Source organism: Podarcis muralis, chromosome 8 (assembly GCF_964188315.1).
Source record: "Podarcis muralis chromosome 8, rPodMur119.hap1.1, whole genome shotgun sequence".
Classification (NCBI taxonomy): domain Eukaryota; kingdom Metazoa; phylum Chordata; class Lepidosauria; order Squamata; family Lacertidae; genus Podarcis; species Podarcis muralis.
In genome coordinates, this window is record NC_135662.1 from 84,149,042 (window position 1) to 84,169,243 (window position 20,202).

A 20,202-nucleotide genomic window follows, 5' to 3' on the forward strand; every position below is an offset into this window, starting at 1 on the left:
AGGGCGGGAGGCGAGGGGTCGGCGGGCTGCGCGGCGCTGGGCCGGGGCGAGGGAGCTGAGGGCCGGCCGCGCCCGCCCGGGCCATCGCGGGCTGCCGGCGAAGCCCCGCCATGCCTGCCGCGCCGCTGCCGCCCAAGGAGAGCAACCTCTTCAAGAGGGTCCTGGTGAGGAGAGAGGGCAGGGCCTTCGTGGGGGTGGGGTGGGGGCAGCACCCTCGTCGTCCTCGTCCCCCCCCCCCCGCCTTCCTTCCCTTTGTGCGGCGCCCGCCCTGGAGCTGAGCCCCCCGACCCAGCCCTCCTTTCCGTCCCGGCGCCTTTCCGGGCCTCCCCTCGGAAGGGACGCGGAGGCCTCTCTCGGCTCCCCTCCTTATTTACGGATAAACTAAACAAGCTTGCCCCCCCCCCCTCCAAAATATACTTCTTCTTAATTCTCTCACTATTAATATACTTCTTAATTGTCTCTCACTTCTTCTTAATTGTGGTTCAGTTCAGCAATTACTTGGATAAAATATCTATTTTGTTATGTGCAAATGGCTTTAGGTACCTATTAGGTCCATACATGACCATATAGCATATATTCAACACAAAAAACAGCACCAATTTGTTGTTGACAAAGGACAGCTGGTCGGTGGCGTAGCGTGGGTTGTCAGCACCCGGGGCAAGGCAAGTAATTTGCGCCCCCTAACCCGGGGCAAGGCAAGTAATTTGTGCCCCCTAACCCGGGGCAAGGCAAGTAATTTGCGCCCCCTAACCCGGGGCAAGGCAAGTAATTTGCGCCCCCTAACCCGGGGCAAGGCAAGTAATTTGCGCCCCCTAACCCGGGGCAAGGCAGGTAATTTGCGCCCCCTAACCCGGGGCAAGGCAGGTAATTTGCGCCCCCTAACCCGGGGCAAGGCAGGTAATTTGCGCCCCCTAACCCGGGGCAAGGCAAGTAATTTGCACCCCCTAACCCGGGGCAAGGCAGGTAATTTGCGCCCCCTAACCCGGGGCAAGGCAAGTAATTTGCGCCCCCTAACCCGGGGCAAGGCAAGTAATTTGCGCCCCCTAACCCCTAACCTGCCGCCACTGCCAGCTTCTTCTTGCTGCTGCCTGGGCTGGGGTATTTACGGTAAGGTAGCCATGGCGGCGGCGGCGGGTCCGTGTCAGGTGATCTGAGGCGAGTTGCCGCTGGCGCTGCCGCCCAAACGATGCCGCTTGCCCGGAGGAGGGCAGAGAGGCGAGGAAAATGCAACATGGCCCAGCAGCTGCAGCAGCGGCGGCGGCGGGGGGGCTGTGAGGAGGGGCTGCCTGGCGCGCCCTCCGCGGCCCTGATGCGCGGGGACCGCGGCGAGCGCTGAGAGCCGCTGCCAGCTCGTCGGTTCCACGAGACATGGGGCTCTGCTACAGCCTGCACCCGAGGCTCTTCGGCGACTCTGGAGGCGGCGAGCGCCCCCCCCCCCCCGATGTTGCGCCCGGTGCAGCCAGCCCCCCCTGCACCCCTCATGCTACGCCACTGCAGCTGGACATATAAAGGGCCCCATTAGTAGCTTAGGGCCGCATCAAACCTAAATCCGGCCCTGGGCTCTCGCTCTCTTCCCCCCACGCCCTTCTGCTGTCAGTTGCAGGCAGCAGATCATTTGTGCATTTCATTTGTTTGTTAAATTTGCCTGCTGGCCTTCCTCCGGAGGCCTCATCCTGCTCTCTCCCAGCCACCCACCCTGAATATCCCACGCTTCTTGCACTCGCTGGAGATCCCCCGTCCGGTCACGGCGTGGCTTCATCAGGACCGAGGACATGGGAGAAGTGCAGGATTTGCTCCAGCTGGGCCCGCCAGGGGCCTCCCCAAGGGAAGCCAGCTGGCAGGATCCGAGCCTCTTGTGTACAGAGCCCTGCCAGCCTGGCTGGTAGCCCAGAGAGCCCCTTCTTCCTCCATGAGTGGGGTTGAGCCCTCTTCGAAAGCCACCCAAGTTATGGTCATAACTGTATGCAAAGGACCGCCTCCAACTCCACAACCCCATGAATACGACAGGGTTTAATTTTAAATGAGTATGCAGTAGGATTATGCTGTCCAGCTGCAACCCCAGTAAAGCTGCATTAGACACAGCGGGGCTTGTTTCCCATTGAACACCCCGAAAGGCTGCATCCCTTAAACTCGCTCCAGTGGGAATAAGTTCTGAATCAAACGAGACTGGGTAGAACAGCTTAGGATCATGCTGCACTTCAGCAACTTTTTCACCTCCTCAGCCTCATTTTAAATCAGGTCCCCAACCTCTGTTCTTAGCTGCCCCTGAAGCCCCAAATGTACTAAACTCTTTCAGCCGTTTTGGGGGAGTGGGTTGTGTTCAGAAGCCAACTTGCATTTTGCATGTTAACCATGCATGTCAGCTCCTCTTCTGTTTCCCCAACTTAGGAGGAGTCAGGGTCACCTGTGTCCACAACCTTCCTTTAGAAACAGGCACCCTGGGTCCTTGCAGCTTTCCTTCCCCATGAAGCGGTAGATATACCCTAGCAGTCAGTGTGCTGTCACTGTACAAGCATCAAAAGGAAGTGTACAAAACCAGTCATCACAATATACTGGATGACCCAGGCACCAAGACAATAATAAATCAGTAGGTATGGGGTGAAGGGGCCTCCACATGGTGTTCTGAAATGCTTCTGGAGTCTTCTAAAAGACGCTCATTTTTTGTAATTGACATTCCCCCCCCTTTCTTGTACTAATAAATTACCATGTTAAACACCTGGACTTTTTTATTGTATTTGAGCAGTCAAAAAGTTTTTAAAAATCTGTCAGATTCCAACCTTTGTAAAACTGCTCGGTATTAATACTTAAAAAAAAATAATCAAAGTTTTTATATTAAAATAATTCAGCATTAATACACACATATTGTGAATATACAAGCATACAAACATACATTTCATACAATCCTTAAAAATGTTCAAACATACCTACACTCAATCCCACAGATAATTCCTTTCCCCATCACCATCCACCACCCCTTACCCCACCTTTGTGTTAGACTTCCAATCTACTCAATTGCAATTTCTTTCCACTTCTATTACTTTCTTTCAAACACCTTTAACCTAATTTCATGCTTCTTTTTCTGTTACGCATTGTTATCCATCTTATTTAGTATATCAGTATTTAAAACGGAACTTGTTTATTCTAATAGGAGTTCTGATTTTTCAGTATGGTTTTGCAAGTATCCTCTAAACACCTTCCAGTCCCTGTCTATCTTCTCTTTTGAGATCCTTCCAATTTCTCCCATTGTTTTGGATATATTGTAATACTCCAATAATTTGGCAAGCCACTCTGTTTTTGTCGGTATAATACCACTTTTCCAATTTTAGGAAAATTCATTCATTTAGGAAAACACCAGAAAGTTTTCTATTGGGAATAGTACCAGGAGGTCTAATGGAAGAAGACAAGACATTATATTTATACACAACAGTAGCCACAAGGCTATTGATTGCAAAAAATTGCTCGGTATTAATACTGTATTTTACTGGGAAAATGAGGAGAAGTGGAGTTAATTTGTGTAGGTGTGGTAACTTTTTTCACTTGGGAGGATAGTCTGCTGGGAGGTGTATAACATTGGTGGGCAGAGCCAGAGCAAAGATGATTGGTAGACCTAGAGGCAAACAATCTGGAATAAAAACCACCTTGCTACAATTCTCACCATGATTTCTGCAACTTAGAAACTCCCAAGTCTATGGAGGCTTACTCAGAAGTAAGCCCCACTGGGTTTGATGGCATTTCTAACAAGAACATAGGAAAATTTTAATTCAACAGACGGTTGCTGTTGGAAAGCAAATTAAGCCAACTCTTTTCTGACTTGGGCGTGCTAAATGTGCACACAGAGACACACAGGCCTGGTTCACATATTGCATAGCTGAAAACAGACTTGTTTAATTTGGATGTACTGTACACTGGTTCAAGCTACTGAGAAGTTCACTTCTTCCCCACTCCTGCTGCTGCATCACCAGGCAGCAAGCCAGAGTCCAGCTTGTGGTTCCTGAAGCTGGATTTGTGGTTTGTTTCCCTCTAAGCAAACCATGAGTGGTAACAAAGGTTTGTTCTTTGCATTCTGCTGATGGTTTGTTTGGAGGAAATAAACGACAGCTCCTGGTTTGAACATCACAGCAAGCCAGACTCCTGACTTGTTGCACAGAGGTATGGCAGGAGCAGGGGAAGAGCAGAGTGAGAACTTTTATTGTTCACATAAAATCATTGCTTAACTATAACTTGTATGGCCCAGTTTGCCTGTCAAAACTCTTATTGGACACCTGGAGGCATTTAGCAAGGGGAAATGGCAGGTAAGGAAAAGGAAAAAAGTTAGGAACTATTCTCTCCCACTGCTGTTTTTCATTTTTGAAAATTACTGTCAATTTCCCTGCATATATTTGATTGTGTTATATAGTTTGACCCTCAGAGATCTCATTAAAAGTCAATCTTGTCAGTGATTTTAAGTGCCACTGAAGAAGCTAATGGATTGTGATATTAAGTTAAGTAAGAGATTACTTTTTAAGATAGGTGTAACCTAATCTTATTTTTTCCCCCTTCCTAGAAATGTTATGAACAAAAACAGTACAAAAATGGACTCAAATTCTGTAAGATGATCCTTTCCAATCCAAAGTTTGCTGAGCATGGAGGTAAGTGCATTATTTTAATTTATTCATTTTCTTAAAGCAGGGGTGTCCAACAGGTTGATCGTGATCTAGTGGTCGATCCCTGGGTGGTTTTGGTCGATCGCGGGCTCCTTTTCCTTTCCGGTGGCAAAAGAGCATCCAGCTTGCCCCATCCTCAATTCACATATGATCGCTAGAACGGAAGACGGAGTTTTCCCCTTTTCCCTTTATTAAAGCTCAACATTGTACATTTGTATCCCCTCCCTAAAAAAAGCTAAACAACTTTGACCCCTGAAACCCCTGAGATCGCAATCTCTTTGGAGTTGGACGTCCCTGTCTTAAAGGATGTTTACCCAGCAGATATTCAGAGTGTTTGTTTTACACCACTTAGAATGATAAATTTTAAACTTCAAGTATCTTGAAATAATTTAAAACAAGCCTTTTCTTCTGAGCAGTGGTAGAAACTCAGCTACATAAGCTAAGTGCCAAATGGCACCTTAAACCTAGGTTACGTTTGCCACAACAGACTGTCTAGTTGCCTTTTCTTGCAGTGACATTTCTTATTATTCCTTTTCTATACCAATTTATATTTTAAAGAAAAATCTCAAAGCAGTTTAAAGCACATTAAAACATCAAATAAAACAATTCAGAATAAAACGACAAGAAATCTCCCATGATCGGACGACTGGCTGGCATGCAGCAGCGTTTTTTGAAGTGGGGGTGTGCAATAGCAGAAAACGCTGCAGCCTGCTAGCCAGATGGAGATGTCAGTCGCCAAACCTAGAGACGAGGCATCGTCACTTGGGCGAAATTGGATCTGCACCAGTTGCAAAATGTTCCTGGCGCCTGGGGAATTTCAGACACTGCTTCTGAGCAGAACCTTAGCGAATTCAGTCTTGGTCTGGTGTACATGTACAGAAGAATGAGGTGGTAAGGTGAATTGTTCCATTTCAAACTGCAGGTGGTAGATCACATTTTGAATGCTCCTATATCTATAAATAAGTAGAAAACTAGCAAAATTGGGAATTAGCTGAACTACAGCCTTTTCTCTCACATGCTAGATGTTTCTTGCACAGTTTGTGTGTTTGTGTATTTTAATATGGGAGCATCCTCACCAGAAGTCTGAAAGCTCATTACAATACAAAACCTGTTCCCTTTTGTGGTAGTCTTGTTTTGTTTTATACGGGTACAATCTGTATCCTGAACTGCTACACTCTCTCCTACCACCCTGTTCTGAAAGTGTAGAGATCAGAACTCTCTGGTTTCTGGAAATGAATGCATGTTCCATGATAGTTGTTGGTCATAGGTTATTATTGAGTTAAGCTTGAATAATTTCACTTTGATTTATTCTGATTCAGAGCTGCTTTGTTTGGGGAGCGGGGCAGGGTTTTCTCCTTCCATTCTGCAGAGCAAGAGCAGGATGATGTACACATTCTTCTGTGTGCTATAGACCTAGCTGCCCCACCCCACAAAATAGTGAATGAGAAGCTTTTGTGGATGTGTGGGAAGGTGAGAATCCATAACTGTGTTTGCATCCATGTATTCCCAAGAGGTGCTTGGATTATTATTATTATTATTATTATTATTATTATTATTATTAGATGGGGATTGTGAAACTTATCACACATGTGTTGCTTAAACTTGATTCTTAAATTATAAAACATTTTTTACAGAAACTTTGGCTATGAAAGGACTGACCTTGAATTGTTTAGGGAAGAAAGAAGAAGCATACGCATTTGTTCGCAAAGGCCTTCGTAATGATGTAAAAAGTCATGTGTGTATCCTTTCAAATAGTACACCAATTTCAATTTTTCCTAATAGTTCTGAAATCCTCTTTCTCTACCCCTCTCCCAATTATTATCCAGTGGATACTTTGCTATGTAACAGATTTGAGCGTTTTATATTGAAATGTATAGACTAGGCCATTAGATATTGTCTAACATACCTGTGGCTAACCTGTGGCCATCTAGATATTGTCGGGGCTCCAACTCCCTGCCAGCCATCAGGGATAATGGGAATTCTAGTCCCACAACAACTGGTGGGTCGTAGATGAGCCACTCCTGGTCTAACAACTTAATTTGATATGTAATCTGTTAAATTTAGGAAATTCTAAAATGCAGGGTATTAGTCATAACACTGGATTCCTGGGTACTTACTGCAGGTCAGCACAAAACATGTCATGTTTACTATGCCATTACGTTTCTGCAGGGATGGGGGACCCTTTTGTTTTGGCAGGCCGGATCCTGTGGACTCCTGCCCTAGACACCAGCCTTATAGGTTAGGCTGGAAGAGCCACTGCCTGAGGTTACTCAGTGAGTTTCATGGGAATTTGAACGCAGGTTTTTCCAGTGATGCTTGTTTTTAGCAGGGGTGGAAATCTCCAGCCTGTGGGCCTAGTTAGCCCTCGAAGCCTCAGAGGTTTGTTCCCCAGGCTGTTTTGTCTTTCCTGGGCCTGATGTAATAATATATGGCACTGGGCACAGGAAAGTCCAGGCCTCAAATAAAGGAAGAATTCTGAGCACCCACAAACCAGGGAGGGGGGGTCCTTCCCCACAGGGCCCATGGCAGCCAATGACTCTGTGGCAGAGAAAACCTTCCAGCTGGAGCAGGAGGGGCCAGGCTCCTGGCGTCTCCTCTGGCCTGCTTGGCCTTCTCCTGGCTTTCTGTTCACAGAGCAGTTGTCAAGAACTTCCTTCATATCATGCTTCTGTCCTTCTGACATGCAGCTGCTTCATCTTCTCAGCTGCTTAGCCTCCTTGAATTTGAGTCATTCTGCAGAAAGGCAGGTAGCAAAAACAATCAAAATAATTTTAAGGAAAATAATATGTTTTGTCCATACATCACCTCAGCCTCATGGTCTAAACAAGTAATAGGCTATTTTGTGAAAATGAAGAATACCTAATATCACATGATCTCCTCCTCCCTTGGTTTATGGCACCAGAGTATCCGATGGCTTAGTCATATACAAACTTGGCATGGGAGCAAAATCTTATCTTTACCTTTGGGCTCCAGTTCATCTGGACCTTTGTCTAGCAGTGTCCAAAAGAGTTACAACACCACTGTATTATGGAAGATTTTTCATGAGGAATAAGCTCTCACTAGGATTGGGAAATACTTCAGTTTTCTAGGTGCCAGGATGTCTTGATTCCCTGACAATTTAGCACTTTGGACTTCTTTAACCCAAGGAACTTCTCCACGATTTTCTGTTGAAGTGCTATGGTAAAATGGCAATTTAACATTTAACTGGCAGATGCACAACTATACCATTAATGCTGAATGCCTGTGCAAAAATATTGTTCACATCAAAGTGCTATTAAATGCCACATCATATTGCTAACTCCTGTGTTGTATTTTGTATTTGAAATCACTCCTATGGCTAACATATAAATCCTTCATTATAATATGTGTTAGCTCATGCTCTTTAAGTTGAGATAAATGAATAACACTCATTTATGAATCCTTTCAGGACTATAAACATTTGTCTTCAACTCCCCATCCCCCCACCCCCAAAACCAGTGCATTTCCTTAACTCTGTTAGGTTGGCACGTTTATGGACTCCTGCAGCGCTCTGATAAAAAATATGATGAAGCTATTAAGTGCTATCGAAATGCTCTGAAATTAGATAAAGACAATCTACAAATTCTGAGAGATCTCTCACTGTTGCAGATCCAAATGAGGGATCTTGAAGGCTACAGAGTAAGTAATTCCTCCAGCTTTTGTGTTGAGCTTAACTGAAAACTTGCAAAGTGCTCTCTGAATATTTGCTAGAGTTGAGAGGAGCATTTGAGTTAAATAGGTTGGGGAAATGGACATGCCAATGTTATCTGGGCACCATCTTATAGGTATATGATTTATTTGCTATGTTCAAAACTGCCATTGTACAGAACAATGGGGGGGGGGGACTTTACAAAATTGTAGCACACGGCAAAATGGAAAACCGTCCTTGATGTAGTATGTTCCATTGCTACTTGCAACACTATTCTTTAATTCTGGAGGAGTGGCAGTGACGGTGGCAAATTGTAAATTTACTTGCTAGTAAACATAGTTAAGGTCAGAGGTTGGGCTGCAATTATAAGTATTTAACAAGAAGTCCAGCTGAGCTTTTCTAGTTTTCTTTGCTGTTAAGTCTTCATCCTTTTTTTCATTAAACAGAATCCTATTGCAATATTGGTTAAGAATGGCAAAATTAATTATTTGGTAGATTATATTTAGTTATATTCATTATCTCTTTAAAGGAGACCAGGTATCAGCTGCTGCAGCTGCGGCCCACGCAGAGGGCTTCTTGGATTGGATATGCAATTGCATATCATTTGTTAAAAGATTATGATATGGCCTTAAAATTACTGGAAGAGTTTAGAAAAACTCAGCAGGTAAGATCTTTTTAAAATGTCAATTATTGTACACAGTTAAGAATCTGAGTAACTGTACTAAAGTCAGAATGATTACTTATTTTCTGTTGTTTTTCTATCCATTGTTCGAAAGAATTACAACTTTGGGACATAAAGCAAAGAAGACGTGCTATTGCTTTATGAAATGTTTCCTTTTTATTGTACAGTCAATATCAAATTCCTTATAGCCTCAGTTATGTTAGTGGAATGATAAGCTAATCAAGTACCAGAGATTGTGATACATTATACACCTGAAATTAAAGAATAGGATGCCACGGGCAACTCACACAGGTACCGTATTTTTCGTCCCATAGGACGCACCGGCCAATAGGCGCACCTAGTTTTTTGGGGGGGAAATAAAGGAAAAAATTTTCCCTTTATTCCCCCCCCCCCCAAACCAGGTCGGGGAATCCAAACCAGGTCGGGGAACAGCGGGATGGCGGTGCTCCGCCTCCCCGCTGTCCCTCAAGCTTGTGGGGCTGGCGCTGGGGAGAAGCGCGCTTCTCCCTAGCGCCAGCCTCCAAGCCAGGTCGGGGAAGAGTGGGATGGCGGCGCTACGCTTCCCCACTGTCCCCCGAGCTTGTGGGGCTGCCCGATGTCTGCCCGAAGCGCGGGGCGCTCTGCTTCAGCGCGCCCCGCGCTCCGGGAAGCAGGCTGCTATCCGCAGCCTAGGGAGCCCTGCGGGAACTCCCGCGGGCTCCCCAGGCTTGCTGATAGCTTCCTGAAGCCTGGAGAGCGAGAGGGGTCGGTGCGCACCGACCCCTCTCGCTCTCCAAGCTTCAGCGAAAGCCTGCATTCGCCCCATAGGACGCACACAGATTTCCCCTTCATTTTTGGAGGGGGAAAAGTGCGTCCTATAGGGCGAAAAATACGGTACATACGTAAGTCCTTCCACTTTGTCCTTGGTGGAATATCAGAAAACCATTGTGAGTTGTTTGTAAAGCGGTCATTCTTGGTGGGTGGATCGAATTTGAACTCTACAGGTCCCTCTAATAATTTTGTTGTCAATTTGAAATAAGACTTTTCTGTGAAAAAGCTAAATTTGAATGGAAACCATTAAGCCACAATATCATGAAGAATTGACAAATGGTGTTGTCAGGTAGCACACAAATTCAGTTCAAAGCATCTGTTTATAATGTATGCTGTTGGGTGGAATTATTCACTTCCTGAATCATATACAGTGGTACCTTGGTACTCGAACGGCTTGGCTCCTGAACAAATCGGCTCCCGAATGCTGCAAACCTGGAAGTGTTCTGGATTGTGTACGTTTTTTGGAAGCTGAACATCTGACGCTGCTTCCGTGGCTTCCGATTGAGTGCAGGAAGTTCCTGCAGCCAATTGGAAGCTGCGCCTTGGTTTTCGAACGGTTTGGGGAGTCAGTGAGGGATAACACTATCAAAATACTTTGTTTGGGGGGTTTATATACCTGGGTTCAAAATACAGGCCCCCCCCCCCCTTATAATGCATGGCAGCAGGAGACTTTTTCTCCTCTTGCTGCAGCTGTTTTTAAAATTGGAAAGCATGTATACACACAGTATGAATAGTACAGTACAGATGTACTTTGATACCAGAGTAAAAAACATATCCTAAGAAGCAGCTGTGAATGTCAGTAGTTGAGAGGATAGTTGAGGAGATCAACTTATTGCTTTGTCATTTTTCAAGGCAAGAACTCTTTTTTTAAATGACGGTTCATTTCCAAGTTCTAATTCAACTATCCAGTGTCCCTTTATTAACCAAAAAAGAACTTTTGTGAAGTTAGTCTTCTGGGGCAGATTAAATGTTAACTATTCTGTTATTTTCCAGATTCCTCCTAATAAAATAGACTATGAATATAGTGAATTAATATTGTACCAGAATCAAGTTATGAGAGAGGCAGATCTGTTTCAAGAATCTCTGGAACACATAGAAACTTACGAGAGGCAAATATGTGACAAGCTCATGATAGATGAAATAAAAGGTAATACTTTTTTTTCCCTTTTCACATGCTTAAAATATTCCTTCACGTGAATCTTGGTCTGTGAGGTGGTTCAGTCTAGGGAGCTGTGGACCATTAAACCTAGAGGAAGATCACGTTTCCCCCTTGTCATTAAGTGTTTTTGGGGGGACTCTGTGTGCGTAATATAAACATCACACAGACATGCTTGCACACACTGTGCAGACACATGCCAGTCCATAAACATTTGTCTGAAATGTTCAAACAGTTTAAAGGAAAGGCTACTCTAGATTAAAAAGATACCCTATAGCGCCCATCCCTGTCTGCTTCATCATGCCTAGGGCTCCTATTCCATCACCGTGAGGGCTTCCACAACAGGCTGTCACCAGAGAGCCAGCGTGGTGTAGTGGTTAAGAGCAGTCGACTCGTAATCTGGTGAACCGGGTTCGATTCCCTGCTCCTCCTCATGCAGCTGCTGGGTGACCTTGGGCCAGTCACACTTCTCTGAAGTCTCTCAGCCCCACTCACCTCACAGAGTGTTTGTTGTGGGGGTGGAAGGGAAAGGAGAATGTTAGCCGCTTTGAGACTCCTTCAGGTAGTGATAAAGCGGGATGTCAAATCCAAACTCTTCTTCTTCACCAAACTGCCTGGTGAACTTGAAAGGCAAGCTGAGCACCACCACCACCCTTTTGTATTTTTTTAATTTATCTAATAAAATTTATTTACCTCTTGATGGCAAGAAAACTTCTTAAGCAGTTCTTGTTTTCTAGAAAAACAGGTGCCGGAACTTACCATGAAATCATTACAGTAAGTCGCTGGGTGACTCAGGGCAGCGCTGAAGAGACGCAACAAGAACTGTCTCATTATCCTAACCAGAATGCTCATTCCATATCACATCAGCACTGCCCATGCTGGGTAGAAACTGATGTGGGAGAGTATTATGATCAGGGGCAGATGCGGGATGTTGCTGGCGCACAGTTTCTGAGCAGCTTTCTGCAGCGTAGTCGGTCAGTGTCATCATCACTGTGGCTAATTGGCTCTTTCAGGCTTCTAGAGTTGAAGACTTCACCTTCCAGCTGTAGGCTGTTTCCCTTAACTAAATCTGGTTTGCGATTTTATTACTACTTTAGGAGAAATGTTGTTGAAGTTGGGAAGATTGAAAGAAGCTTCTGAAGTTTATAAAGAGCTTATTGATCGGAATGCAGAAAATTGGTGTTACTATGAAGGCTTGGAGAAAGCTCTACAGCCACGTAAGTGTTGTAGTTATAAACTTGGTTTGCACTTTTTTTTATTAAGCAATTGGTGTCTTGTTAACTTCAGAAATCGGAACTCTTGGAACCCTAGACCTTGGAAAGAAGATGTGTATTTGAATTTCAATGTCCAGCATAATTTCCTGTGTTTTATCTACTTATAAGCCTATCAGTACTCAAAACCATAAATCATTATCAGGGACTGCTTCATATGGAGGAGCCTAAAGAGTGAGCTAAATGGCTATGTTCCTTACTGAAGTGGTAAGCTTACAGCTTTTTAGCTACTTATTTTTTTAAGCTACTTCAGTGTACAGAAACCCATCACCCTGAGATTAAGAGTCTCGTGCTGTACCAACTGAGCTGCATCAGAAATATAGCTCAAAATACTATCTTTGGAAAAATGCTGCCAGAGTCATGATGGTATACAAATGGAAGAACTACCTGTAATTACTAAATTTACTCTTATATGTGCTTCACTGCACTATGCATAACTATTACATTACAAAATTTATAATGAAATTTCAATGCTATGCACCCATTTACTGCTATTTATACTCAACGGCTTCAATGGAGTTAAGCACAGTCAAAGGATGGCAGCCTTTTAAAGATTATATTTTAACCTTTATAACAATGCTACTTTTTTTAAGGTGCTCATAGAATTGCTTCCTCCCCCACGGTTAGTTCTGGAGCTCCAACATGTGGTTTCAGAACTGAGGATTTATGTACTGCAGTTTTGACTTTTGACATTGTTGAAATATTTTGCAACATGGTTGCACCACAAAATTGTTTGGTTTTTTTAAAATGCATCCACACACACACACACACAGTATATTTCTATCTTTCATCAGCTGTTCTCTTTCATCATACTGAAAACTTCTTTTCAACCTGTTCTATATAAAAAAAAATGCAGTTTGAGATGTTCACCAAGGGCTTCTGTTGAAGAGAACAAGATAAAATTCCCACTAGTGTAGTTTTCCATATTGCATATAGGCACACTTGTGATTTAAACCAGATGCTTATAACATACAAAGACTCAAACTGTACATTTATTATCCACCAATAGGCTCTTTAGATGAGAGACTAGAAATGTATGAAGAAATAAGCAAGCAACATCCAAGAGCGGTTTCACCTAGAAGATTACCTTTAAACTTTGTCACAGGTAACATTGCATATTTCTTTAGTGCCTTTACAACTAAACCGTTGGCCCAACATACCAGCAGCATGCCAAGTCAAACCATTGTGGAACTCAGCGCTGTAGCAGAACGACTGTGAAGCAGAGCAACTGCGATTCCCCCCCCTGGGAGCTTGGCTTAGGGTGACAGGCCAATAACTGCCAATACAAAAGGCAAAGGGGATTTTTTTGTGTGGAAGGCAAAATTGTGTGCTTAGCACAAGTACAGTGGTACCTCGGGTTAAGAACTTAATTCGTTCTGGAGGTCTGTACTTAACCTGAAACTGTTCTTAACCTGAAGCACCACTTTAGCTAATGGGGCCTCCTGCTGCCGCCGCGCCGCTGGAGCACAATTTCTGTTCCCATCCTGAAGCAAGGTTCTTAACCCGAGGTAATATTTCTGGGTTAGCGGAGTCTGTAACCAGAAGCGTATGTAACCCGAGGTACCACTGTACTAGAGCAAGACAGGAATCCCCTCTTTTCATTGCAACCTGCTGTGTCCCCCCAAAACATTACTGTTGTCGGTTGGAAGATACAGAACAGGACGAGATTCAGCACAGAAGGCTGCACCACATCGTAAACGATTGGTGAAAGTGCTTCCAATAGCACACAGCCACCATTTGGCCCTGTCAGATGGTTCTGTCAAACGCTGGTCACAAAACAGCTGACTTCTTTTCTTCCTAATGTACACACATTCAGATGCTTCCTGTATTAGCATAGCACACTCATCCTTTATTGCTGTTACGAACAGCAGTAACGGCCACTAATTGTAAGGGTTCAGATATCTTCCCTAAGTCATTTTTTAACGACTCCGTCGTTAAAACATCATTCTGCACTCACTGAACTCCTTGGGTATGTCATAGGTTCAGTTAAAGAATGTGCTATGTGTGTTTTTTTAAAACAACAACAGCAACCCAGTATCCTGGCAGGCTAAAAAGGCTGAAATTATGTATAAATTATGCAAATTAGAAAAATTATTTGAAACATTCAAATTTGCTCCAAAAAAGACCAGGTACAAGTATTTCTGTCAAAGCAGAAAAACTTTTTAATTTCAAATTACAAGTAGATCACTGTTCTTACCAGCATCTTTCAGGTTTTAATATAAAATTTATAAAAACTGTAACATGAGCCGAAATCAGTGGTGCAACACTAAGTAATAAGAATATAACCCAATGCAATTTTGTTTCTAGGTGAAAAATTTAGAGAACTAATGGATAAATTCCTGCGGGTTAACTTCAGTAAAGGCTGCCCACCCTTGTTTACCACTTTGAAATCTTTGTATTACAGTAAAGAAAAGGTAAAACTCCAATTTATTCAGTTTTCATACAGCTTTGTGTGTCTTAAGGATAATTTACCAGTTACAGTCACTTTTCCTTTCCATTTCTCATGCCATGGTAAACTGTAGTAAATGGTTAAGATTAATATGCCTAAGAAGAATATTTCACTCCTTCCCACTCTCGCTGGGTGGGAGGAAACAAGCTGTGACCTTTGATTTATGCCTGAAGCAGGGATCATGGTTTGTTTCACTCCCAACAAATCAAGGTCTGTGGCCAAGTTTGTACTTGGCTTATTGATCATGGTTTGTTGGAACAAAGCAAAGTTTCCTGGTAAGAGGAAGCCAGGGATCTAAGCAAGGGAGAACTGAGCCTTTGTAAATCTGTGTATAAATTTCATTCATCTGCCATAACCACCTGAAAATTTGATTTCAGATAAAACTTCTTATAGTCTTGTTTATCTACACTGCTACAATTTTCTATTTCACTTGCTTACTTGGAAGTATAAGGGAATCAAAGCGTGCCTACTTGCGAAATGTGCATAGGATTGCAGCCTGGAGATCTAGATGCAGTTTCTGTTGCTCACACATTGTTGACATGCTGTTATGATTTTCTAAACTTTTAAGACTTTATATATTTCCAAACCATGTCCTCATAGTGAAGGAATAGTACAAAAGACAATAAAATGATTCTGAAGTCTTCATTTTCAGTAGAAAAACATATAAAAACTGAAAGAAAATATTGTCTAATGCATTTAATAACTCTTTGTGGAATTATGTCTTTTAACATAAACTATAACATAATCTCTAATGTTAAATATGTCGGTAGTGTCATGCAATAACAGTTTAAAGGTTATTTTAAAAACATTTTCATAATTTCAGTAGCCGTATATAAAAAATACTTCAGTGGGGTGGGGGTGGGTATATAAAAATACAACTTAAAGGAAAATACTCCTGTTATTCTTACAGTAACATTAACATTAGTTAATATTACTCTTCATCTTCAGGTGAAATGGCTGGCTGTTAAATAGTCAGGGAAGCCATGACTTCCTGACTCTTTTGGAAGATGGGACTCAGAAAGCCACCTGTTGTGTGGTGTGTACACATTGTTATGAATGGGAATTCCTAAAGTAGGATATTTATGCCAAAATAAGGAGCTGTCGTTGATTTATTGTACTGTCTTTAGGAAGCTATCCTGTATTCTGAGTGGACATTTATCTATATAGACAGCAGTTGATCAGGACCTTGGAAGAAGTCAGCTGGATGGCTTTTAAACTGAAGATGGGTTCGGAAAGTTGAAGTTGATGGATATTTTGTGGGGTTTGGCCTTGTCATCTTGACACAATAAGATATAAAAATAGAGGATTAATGTTTGTTTTGTGAAAAGTGTCTTCAAAGAATTTTAGGTGGCGATTTTGTTCCCAGCTAGATGCAAAACTTTAACTTTAGCTGTAAGAGCAGAGGCTCTATTTTCATTTTATAATTTACACATAGAGCAGTGTCTAGTGCGCAGACATAATTTACACAGCAGGATTTCCCCTTTTCTTGCTCATACACACACAGAAATCTGCCCTGGAAGATCTCCCAACCCTCAGGCATAGCTTTTTGGAGCAGTAGAGAGCATGAGGCAGCACCACATACCTGACCTCCCTCCAGATAAGTTACTGCTGCACACCCGGAGGAGGGGCAAGGTCAATGCAGTGGCAGAGGCACTCAGGTGCCGATGATGCATTAACCATGTGCTGACCTGACCGCCGTGTCTCCCCTCTCCATCTCAGGATGCGGCAGCAGGTTGGCAGCGCTGCCGCCCGCCAGCATTTTAAAATCGCCCCGGACAGCGGAGAAGTCCTCCGCTGTCCCAGGGTTTTTAAAAAACCTCTCCGCCCCCCCGCCAGGCTTCGGAGGAGGTCCGAGGACAGTGGGGAAGATGCGCTGCGCTTCCCCGCTGTCCCGGAGATTTCCCTATGGGCTTTCGTCTTGCGAAGGAAGCCCATAGGGAAATTCGTTTTGCGAAGCGTCTCCAAAACGGAAAACCCTTTCGTCTAGCGGGTTTTCCGTCTTGCGAGGCGTTCGTCTTGCGGGGCACCACTGTATTTTAATAACATAAAATACATTGTGTAGTTGTTTGTGCAGATTTGTGCTATTCTATCTGCCCTGCTCATGGATGCCCATAGTCCAATTGTCTTTCAACAACTTTGTAAGTTGTGCCACTGGAGACGTCTGCATCTCCAGGTTGGATTATTGCAATCACCCTAGGGCTTCAGCATCTGAAGGACTGCTTGCTCGTCTTATGAGCTTGCCCCTTCCTTGGCCCTTGCATCACTTAGAAAGCCACATCTTGGAGGAGGAGGGCTGTGCATAGCATTGATTTTCTGCTCATTGCATCAGTCGCAAAAAAGCTTCGCAAACACTCTTCAGAATTCTAGCAGTCACTCCTTCAGAGTGAAATACGAAGGGAGGACTGTAAAATAAGTCAACGTCAAGGTCTACGTCAAATGTGTTTCAGGTGTGTTGATTCCATTGAAGCTCAACATCATGTGTCCTCTTTGAGTAACTTAAAACATGGAGAGGCTGTGAGGAAATAATGCATGAGGGAATGACTGGCTGGAAGAGACAGCAGAAGTCTCAGAAAGTGTACTCAGGAAGGTAGGCTGACTCCCCCTGAAGACTTCTCTTTTGCCCTCGTAGGAAGGCTGGCTTTGTGCCTGATAGGAAATAATGGAGGCCTTAGGAAAGCTGTGGTATCTGCAGAAGAAAGAGAGTCTTCCACAGCCAGAACAGAGGGAGAAAATTATTCTGTCTGATAGGATGAAACGTTTGCACAGGCAGAACTTTTAGCATAGTGAGATTTCACCCTGTACAGTGGTACCTCGGGTTAAGTACTTAATTCGTTCCGGAGGTCCGTACTTAACCTGAAACTGTTCTTAACCTGAAGCACCACTTTAGCTAATGGGGCCTCCTGCTGCTGCCGCACCGCCGGAGCACAATTTCTGTTCTCATCCTGAAGCAAAGTTCTTAACCTGAAGCACTATTTCTGGGTTAGCGGAGTCTGTAACCTGAAGCGTATGTGACCTGAAGCGTATGTAACCCGAGGTACCACTGTATTCCACCTTCTGCTTCCAGTCTTCGGGAGGAGAGTGTCATCATTTTTTATAGCAAAAACAGCACCACATCCACACAAATGGGAGGTAGCAGCAGAAAGAAAGAAAGAAAGAAAGAAAGAAAGAAAGAAAGAAAGAAAGAAAGAAAATGAAATTTCCACGAGTGTGTTCAGATAGACGGGGCAGGACAGGGAGTTACTGTGGAAGTGGGGGGGCTGGTCTGCAAAGTTGCCCACTTTGCAGCACAAGCCGCATTGGGGTTGTGAAGGCCAAACAACTGTTGGCTGTGGGGTGGGCGAGGCAGCAGAAGCAAAATAGGACAGAGGGTACGGAATGGGGAAGAGGTGAGTGAAGAAAGCAGCAATGGAGAAAATGAAGACGGAGGAAGAAGGAAAGAAAGTCGCAAAGAGGAAGAAGGGACAGCGAGGAAACGGGAACTGAAGTGAATATAGTGAGACTTGCAGAAAGGGAAACTAGAACTTGAGAAGAGTATGGGGTTGTTTGGGACATACCAGGGATCTGTAACGTTTCACTTTTCCATGCCTGCTTGGCAGCTGTGTATACCCTAAACAGCTAGGAGGAGCTCCTCAGTGTTCCTCCTTGCTATGCCTAGCTTGGGAATCCATCCCTCTAACCTCTCTGGCAAACCTCACGGATTGAGAAAAAGCTACTGGGGGTCAGGAGGAGCCAAAGTTCACTTTTTCCACCTTACTGAGTCCACCCATGCAGCTCGGGTGGCTCCTTTTCTTAACATCTGCTTAATTTTGCTGGGTGCCTCTCCCCCTTGCCTTCCTTTGAGTCCTCACTCCCTTCCGGTCCTGCCAGCTCAGACTATCAGCCCTAGAGTCACAAGATGGGCCTTTCCCCTGTGGTTACAATATTCCCATGTGCTTCCTTGCAGCAGAGGATTATACCATGCTAGGTGCACTTGTGAACGGGGCCTTATTTGAGTCACAGCTCCTGTGCAAGTGATATGAAATTAACGGAGTCCCGCAAGAGCTTGTTCACATAATCAAGGATTCATAGGTCACTCTTATGGGATAAGTTGTCATCCACAAACAAAAATTCAGGTTGTTTCCAGTGCATCTTCTTGATCTTGAGCTGTTCACTGTGTCACTGTATTTTTCAAGGGGTCTGTCTCATTTGTCAGAGATAACAAGGGACATACTTCAAAAAGATAAACCTGCGATCTCTGATTCTGTTAACAATGATTGATTCAGTCTTCAGTTGTCAATCTCCATTTCACCCCTTGAGCACTAGATTAACCGCATAGGCTGTTGAAGCAGAAAAGGGGATCATGTTCTAAAAAGCAAAGCAAAAACAAGCTTATCAGTGCTCTTTTGAGTGTCAGTAAATTCCATTGAGCATACCCTTAGCAAGGATGCACAATCCTCACTGAAATGAGTTATGGTATTTTTCTCCTGTGTGTGCGTGAGAGAGAGAGAATGAGAATGAGGAGGCATATTGTGTAGGGACCTATGGAGAAAGGGCTTGGCTACTTATTTATATCAAATCAGAATGCAAAATGAGCCACATTCCCCCCATGCTTCATGGCAGGTGGACCCTTTAGCACATCGCACACCAGCAGAATTAAATGCATGTGTTTGGATAGAGTGTGAGGTTTTCCCTAGCACTGCAGGGAAGACCTTTTAGTTTGATTCAGTAAAAGGTAATGGTAAAGGTACCCCTGCCCATATGGGCCAGTCGTGTCTGACTCTAGGGTTGCGTGCTCATCTCGCTCTAGAGGCCGGGAGCCAGCGCTGTCCGCAGACACTTCCGGGTCACGTGGCCAGCGTGACAAGGCTGCAGCTGGCGAGCCAGCGCAGCACATGGAAACGCCGTTTACCTTCCCGCTATAAAGCGGTCCCTATTTATCTACTTGCACTTAAGAGTGCTTTCGAACTGCTAGGTGGGCAGGAGCTGGGACCGAACGATGGGACCTCACCCCGCCGCGGGGATTCGAACCGTCGACCATACGATCGGCAAGTCCTAGGCGCTGAGGTTTTACCCACAGCGCCACCCTGATTCAGTAGGGCTGTGCTATGCTATCCCATGTCCTTGTGACCAACCTCTCTCTGTTTCTGTGGAGGCTTCTCTTTCATTCATGAGTCTTGCAGATACCAGGGTGGTGCACTTGTCCACGAGATTTCTTGTGTGGAGGTTCACTTACACCAAACTGTGCTTGCTGAATCCAAACCGCAGAAACATGTTAGACTCTTCTCCACTTAACGTGTTAAGCTTTGCAGTGACAGGAAGAATCTGAAATGCGGATACTTTGAAATGAGCAGACCCTCACCCCGTCAGGTGAATTTCTGAGATGGTGTAAGGCAGACTTTCAACACAGCAGTTGGAATGGTTATGGGCATTCTGTGATGATTAGCTTCCTTACTGAAAATGGACACTCACATTATCCAATATACTAATCGTGTGCTGATCCTTATGTTGCCAGAATGGCATTATCCACTTTCCAGGGGGAGGTGTC

General features: G+C 44.2%; 1 protein-coding gene across 3 annotated transcripts in view; it reads left to right on the forward strand.

Annotated features, from left to right (window-relative positions):
- The window catches only part of NAA16 (N-alpha-acetyltransferase 16, NatA auxiliary subunit), a 39,354-nt gene continuing 19,152 nt past the window's right edge, over window positions 1–20,202 (forward strand). Inside the window, exons 1-9 of one of the 3 annotated variants that reach the window (XM_028738076.2) lie at window positions 1–164; window positions 4,544–4,628; window positions 6,278–6,382; window positions 8,143–8,300; window positions 8,840–8,974; window positions 10,796–10,949; window positions 12,056–12,175; window positions 13,239–13,334; window positions 14,537–14,643. In XM_028738076.2, coding sequence (XP_028593909.2) covers window positions 111–164; window positions 4,544–4,628; window positions 6,278–6,382; window positions 8,143–8,300; window positions 8,840–8,974; window positions 10,796–10,949; window positions 12,056–12,175; window positions 13,239–13,334; window positions 14,537–14,643 — 1,014 coding nt within the window. In that variant the 5' untranslated portion in view covers window positions 1–110. The remainder of the gene's footprint in view (window positions 165–4,543; window positions 4,629–6,277; window positions 6,383–8,142; window positions 8,301–8,839; window positions 8,975–10,795; window positions 10,950–12,055; window positions 12,176–13,238; window positions 13,335–14,536; window positions 14,644–20,202) is intronic. The other 2 variants (XM_028738075.2, XM_028738073.2) reach the window with 2 other exon arrangements.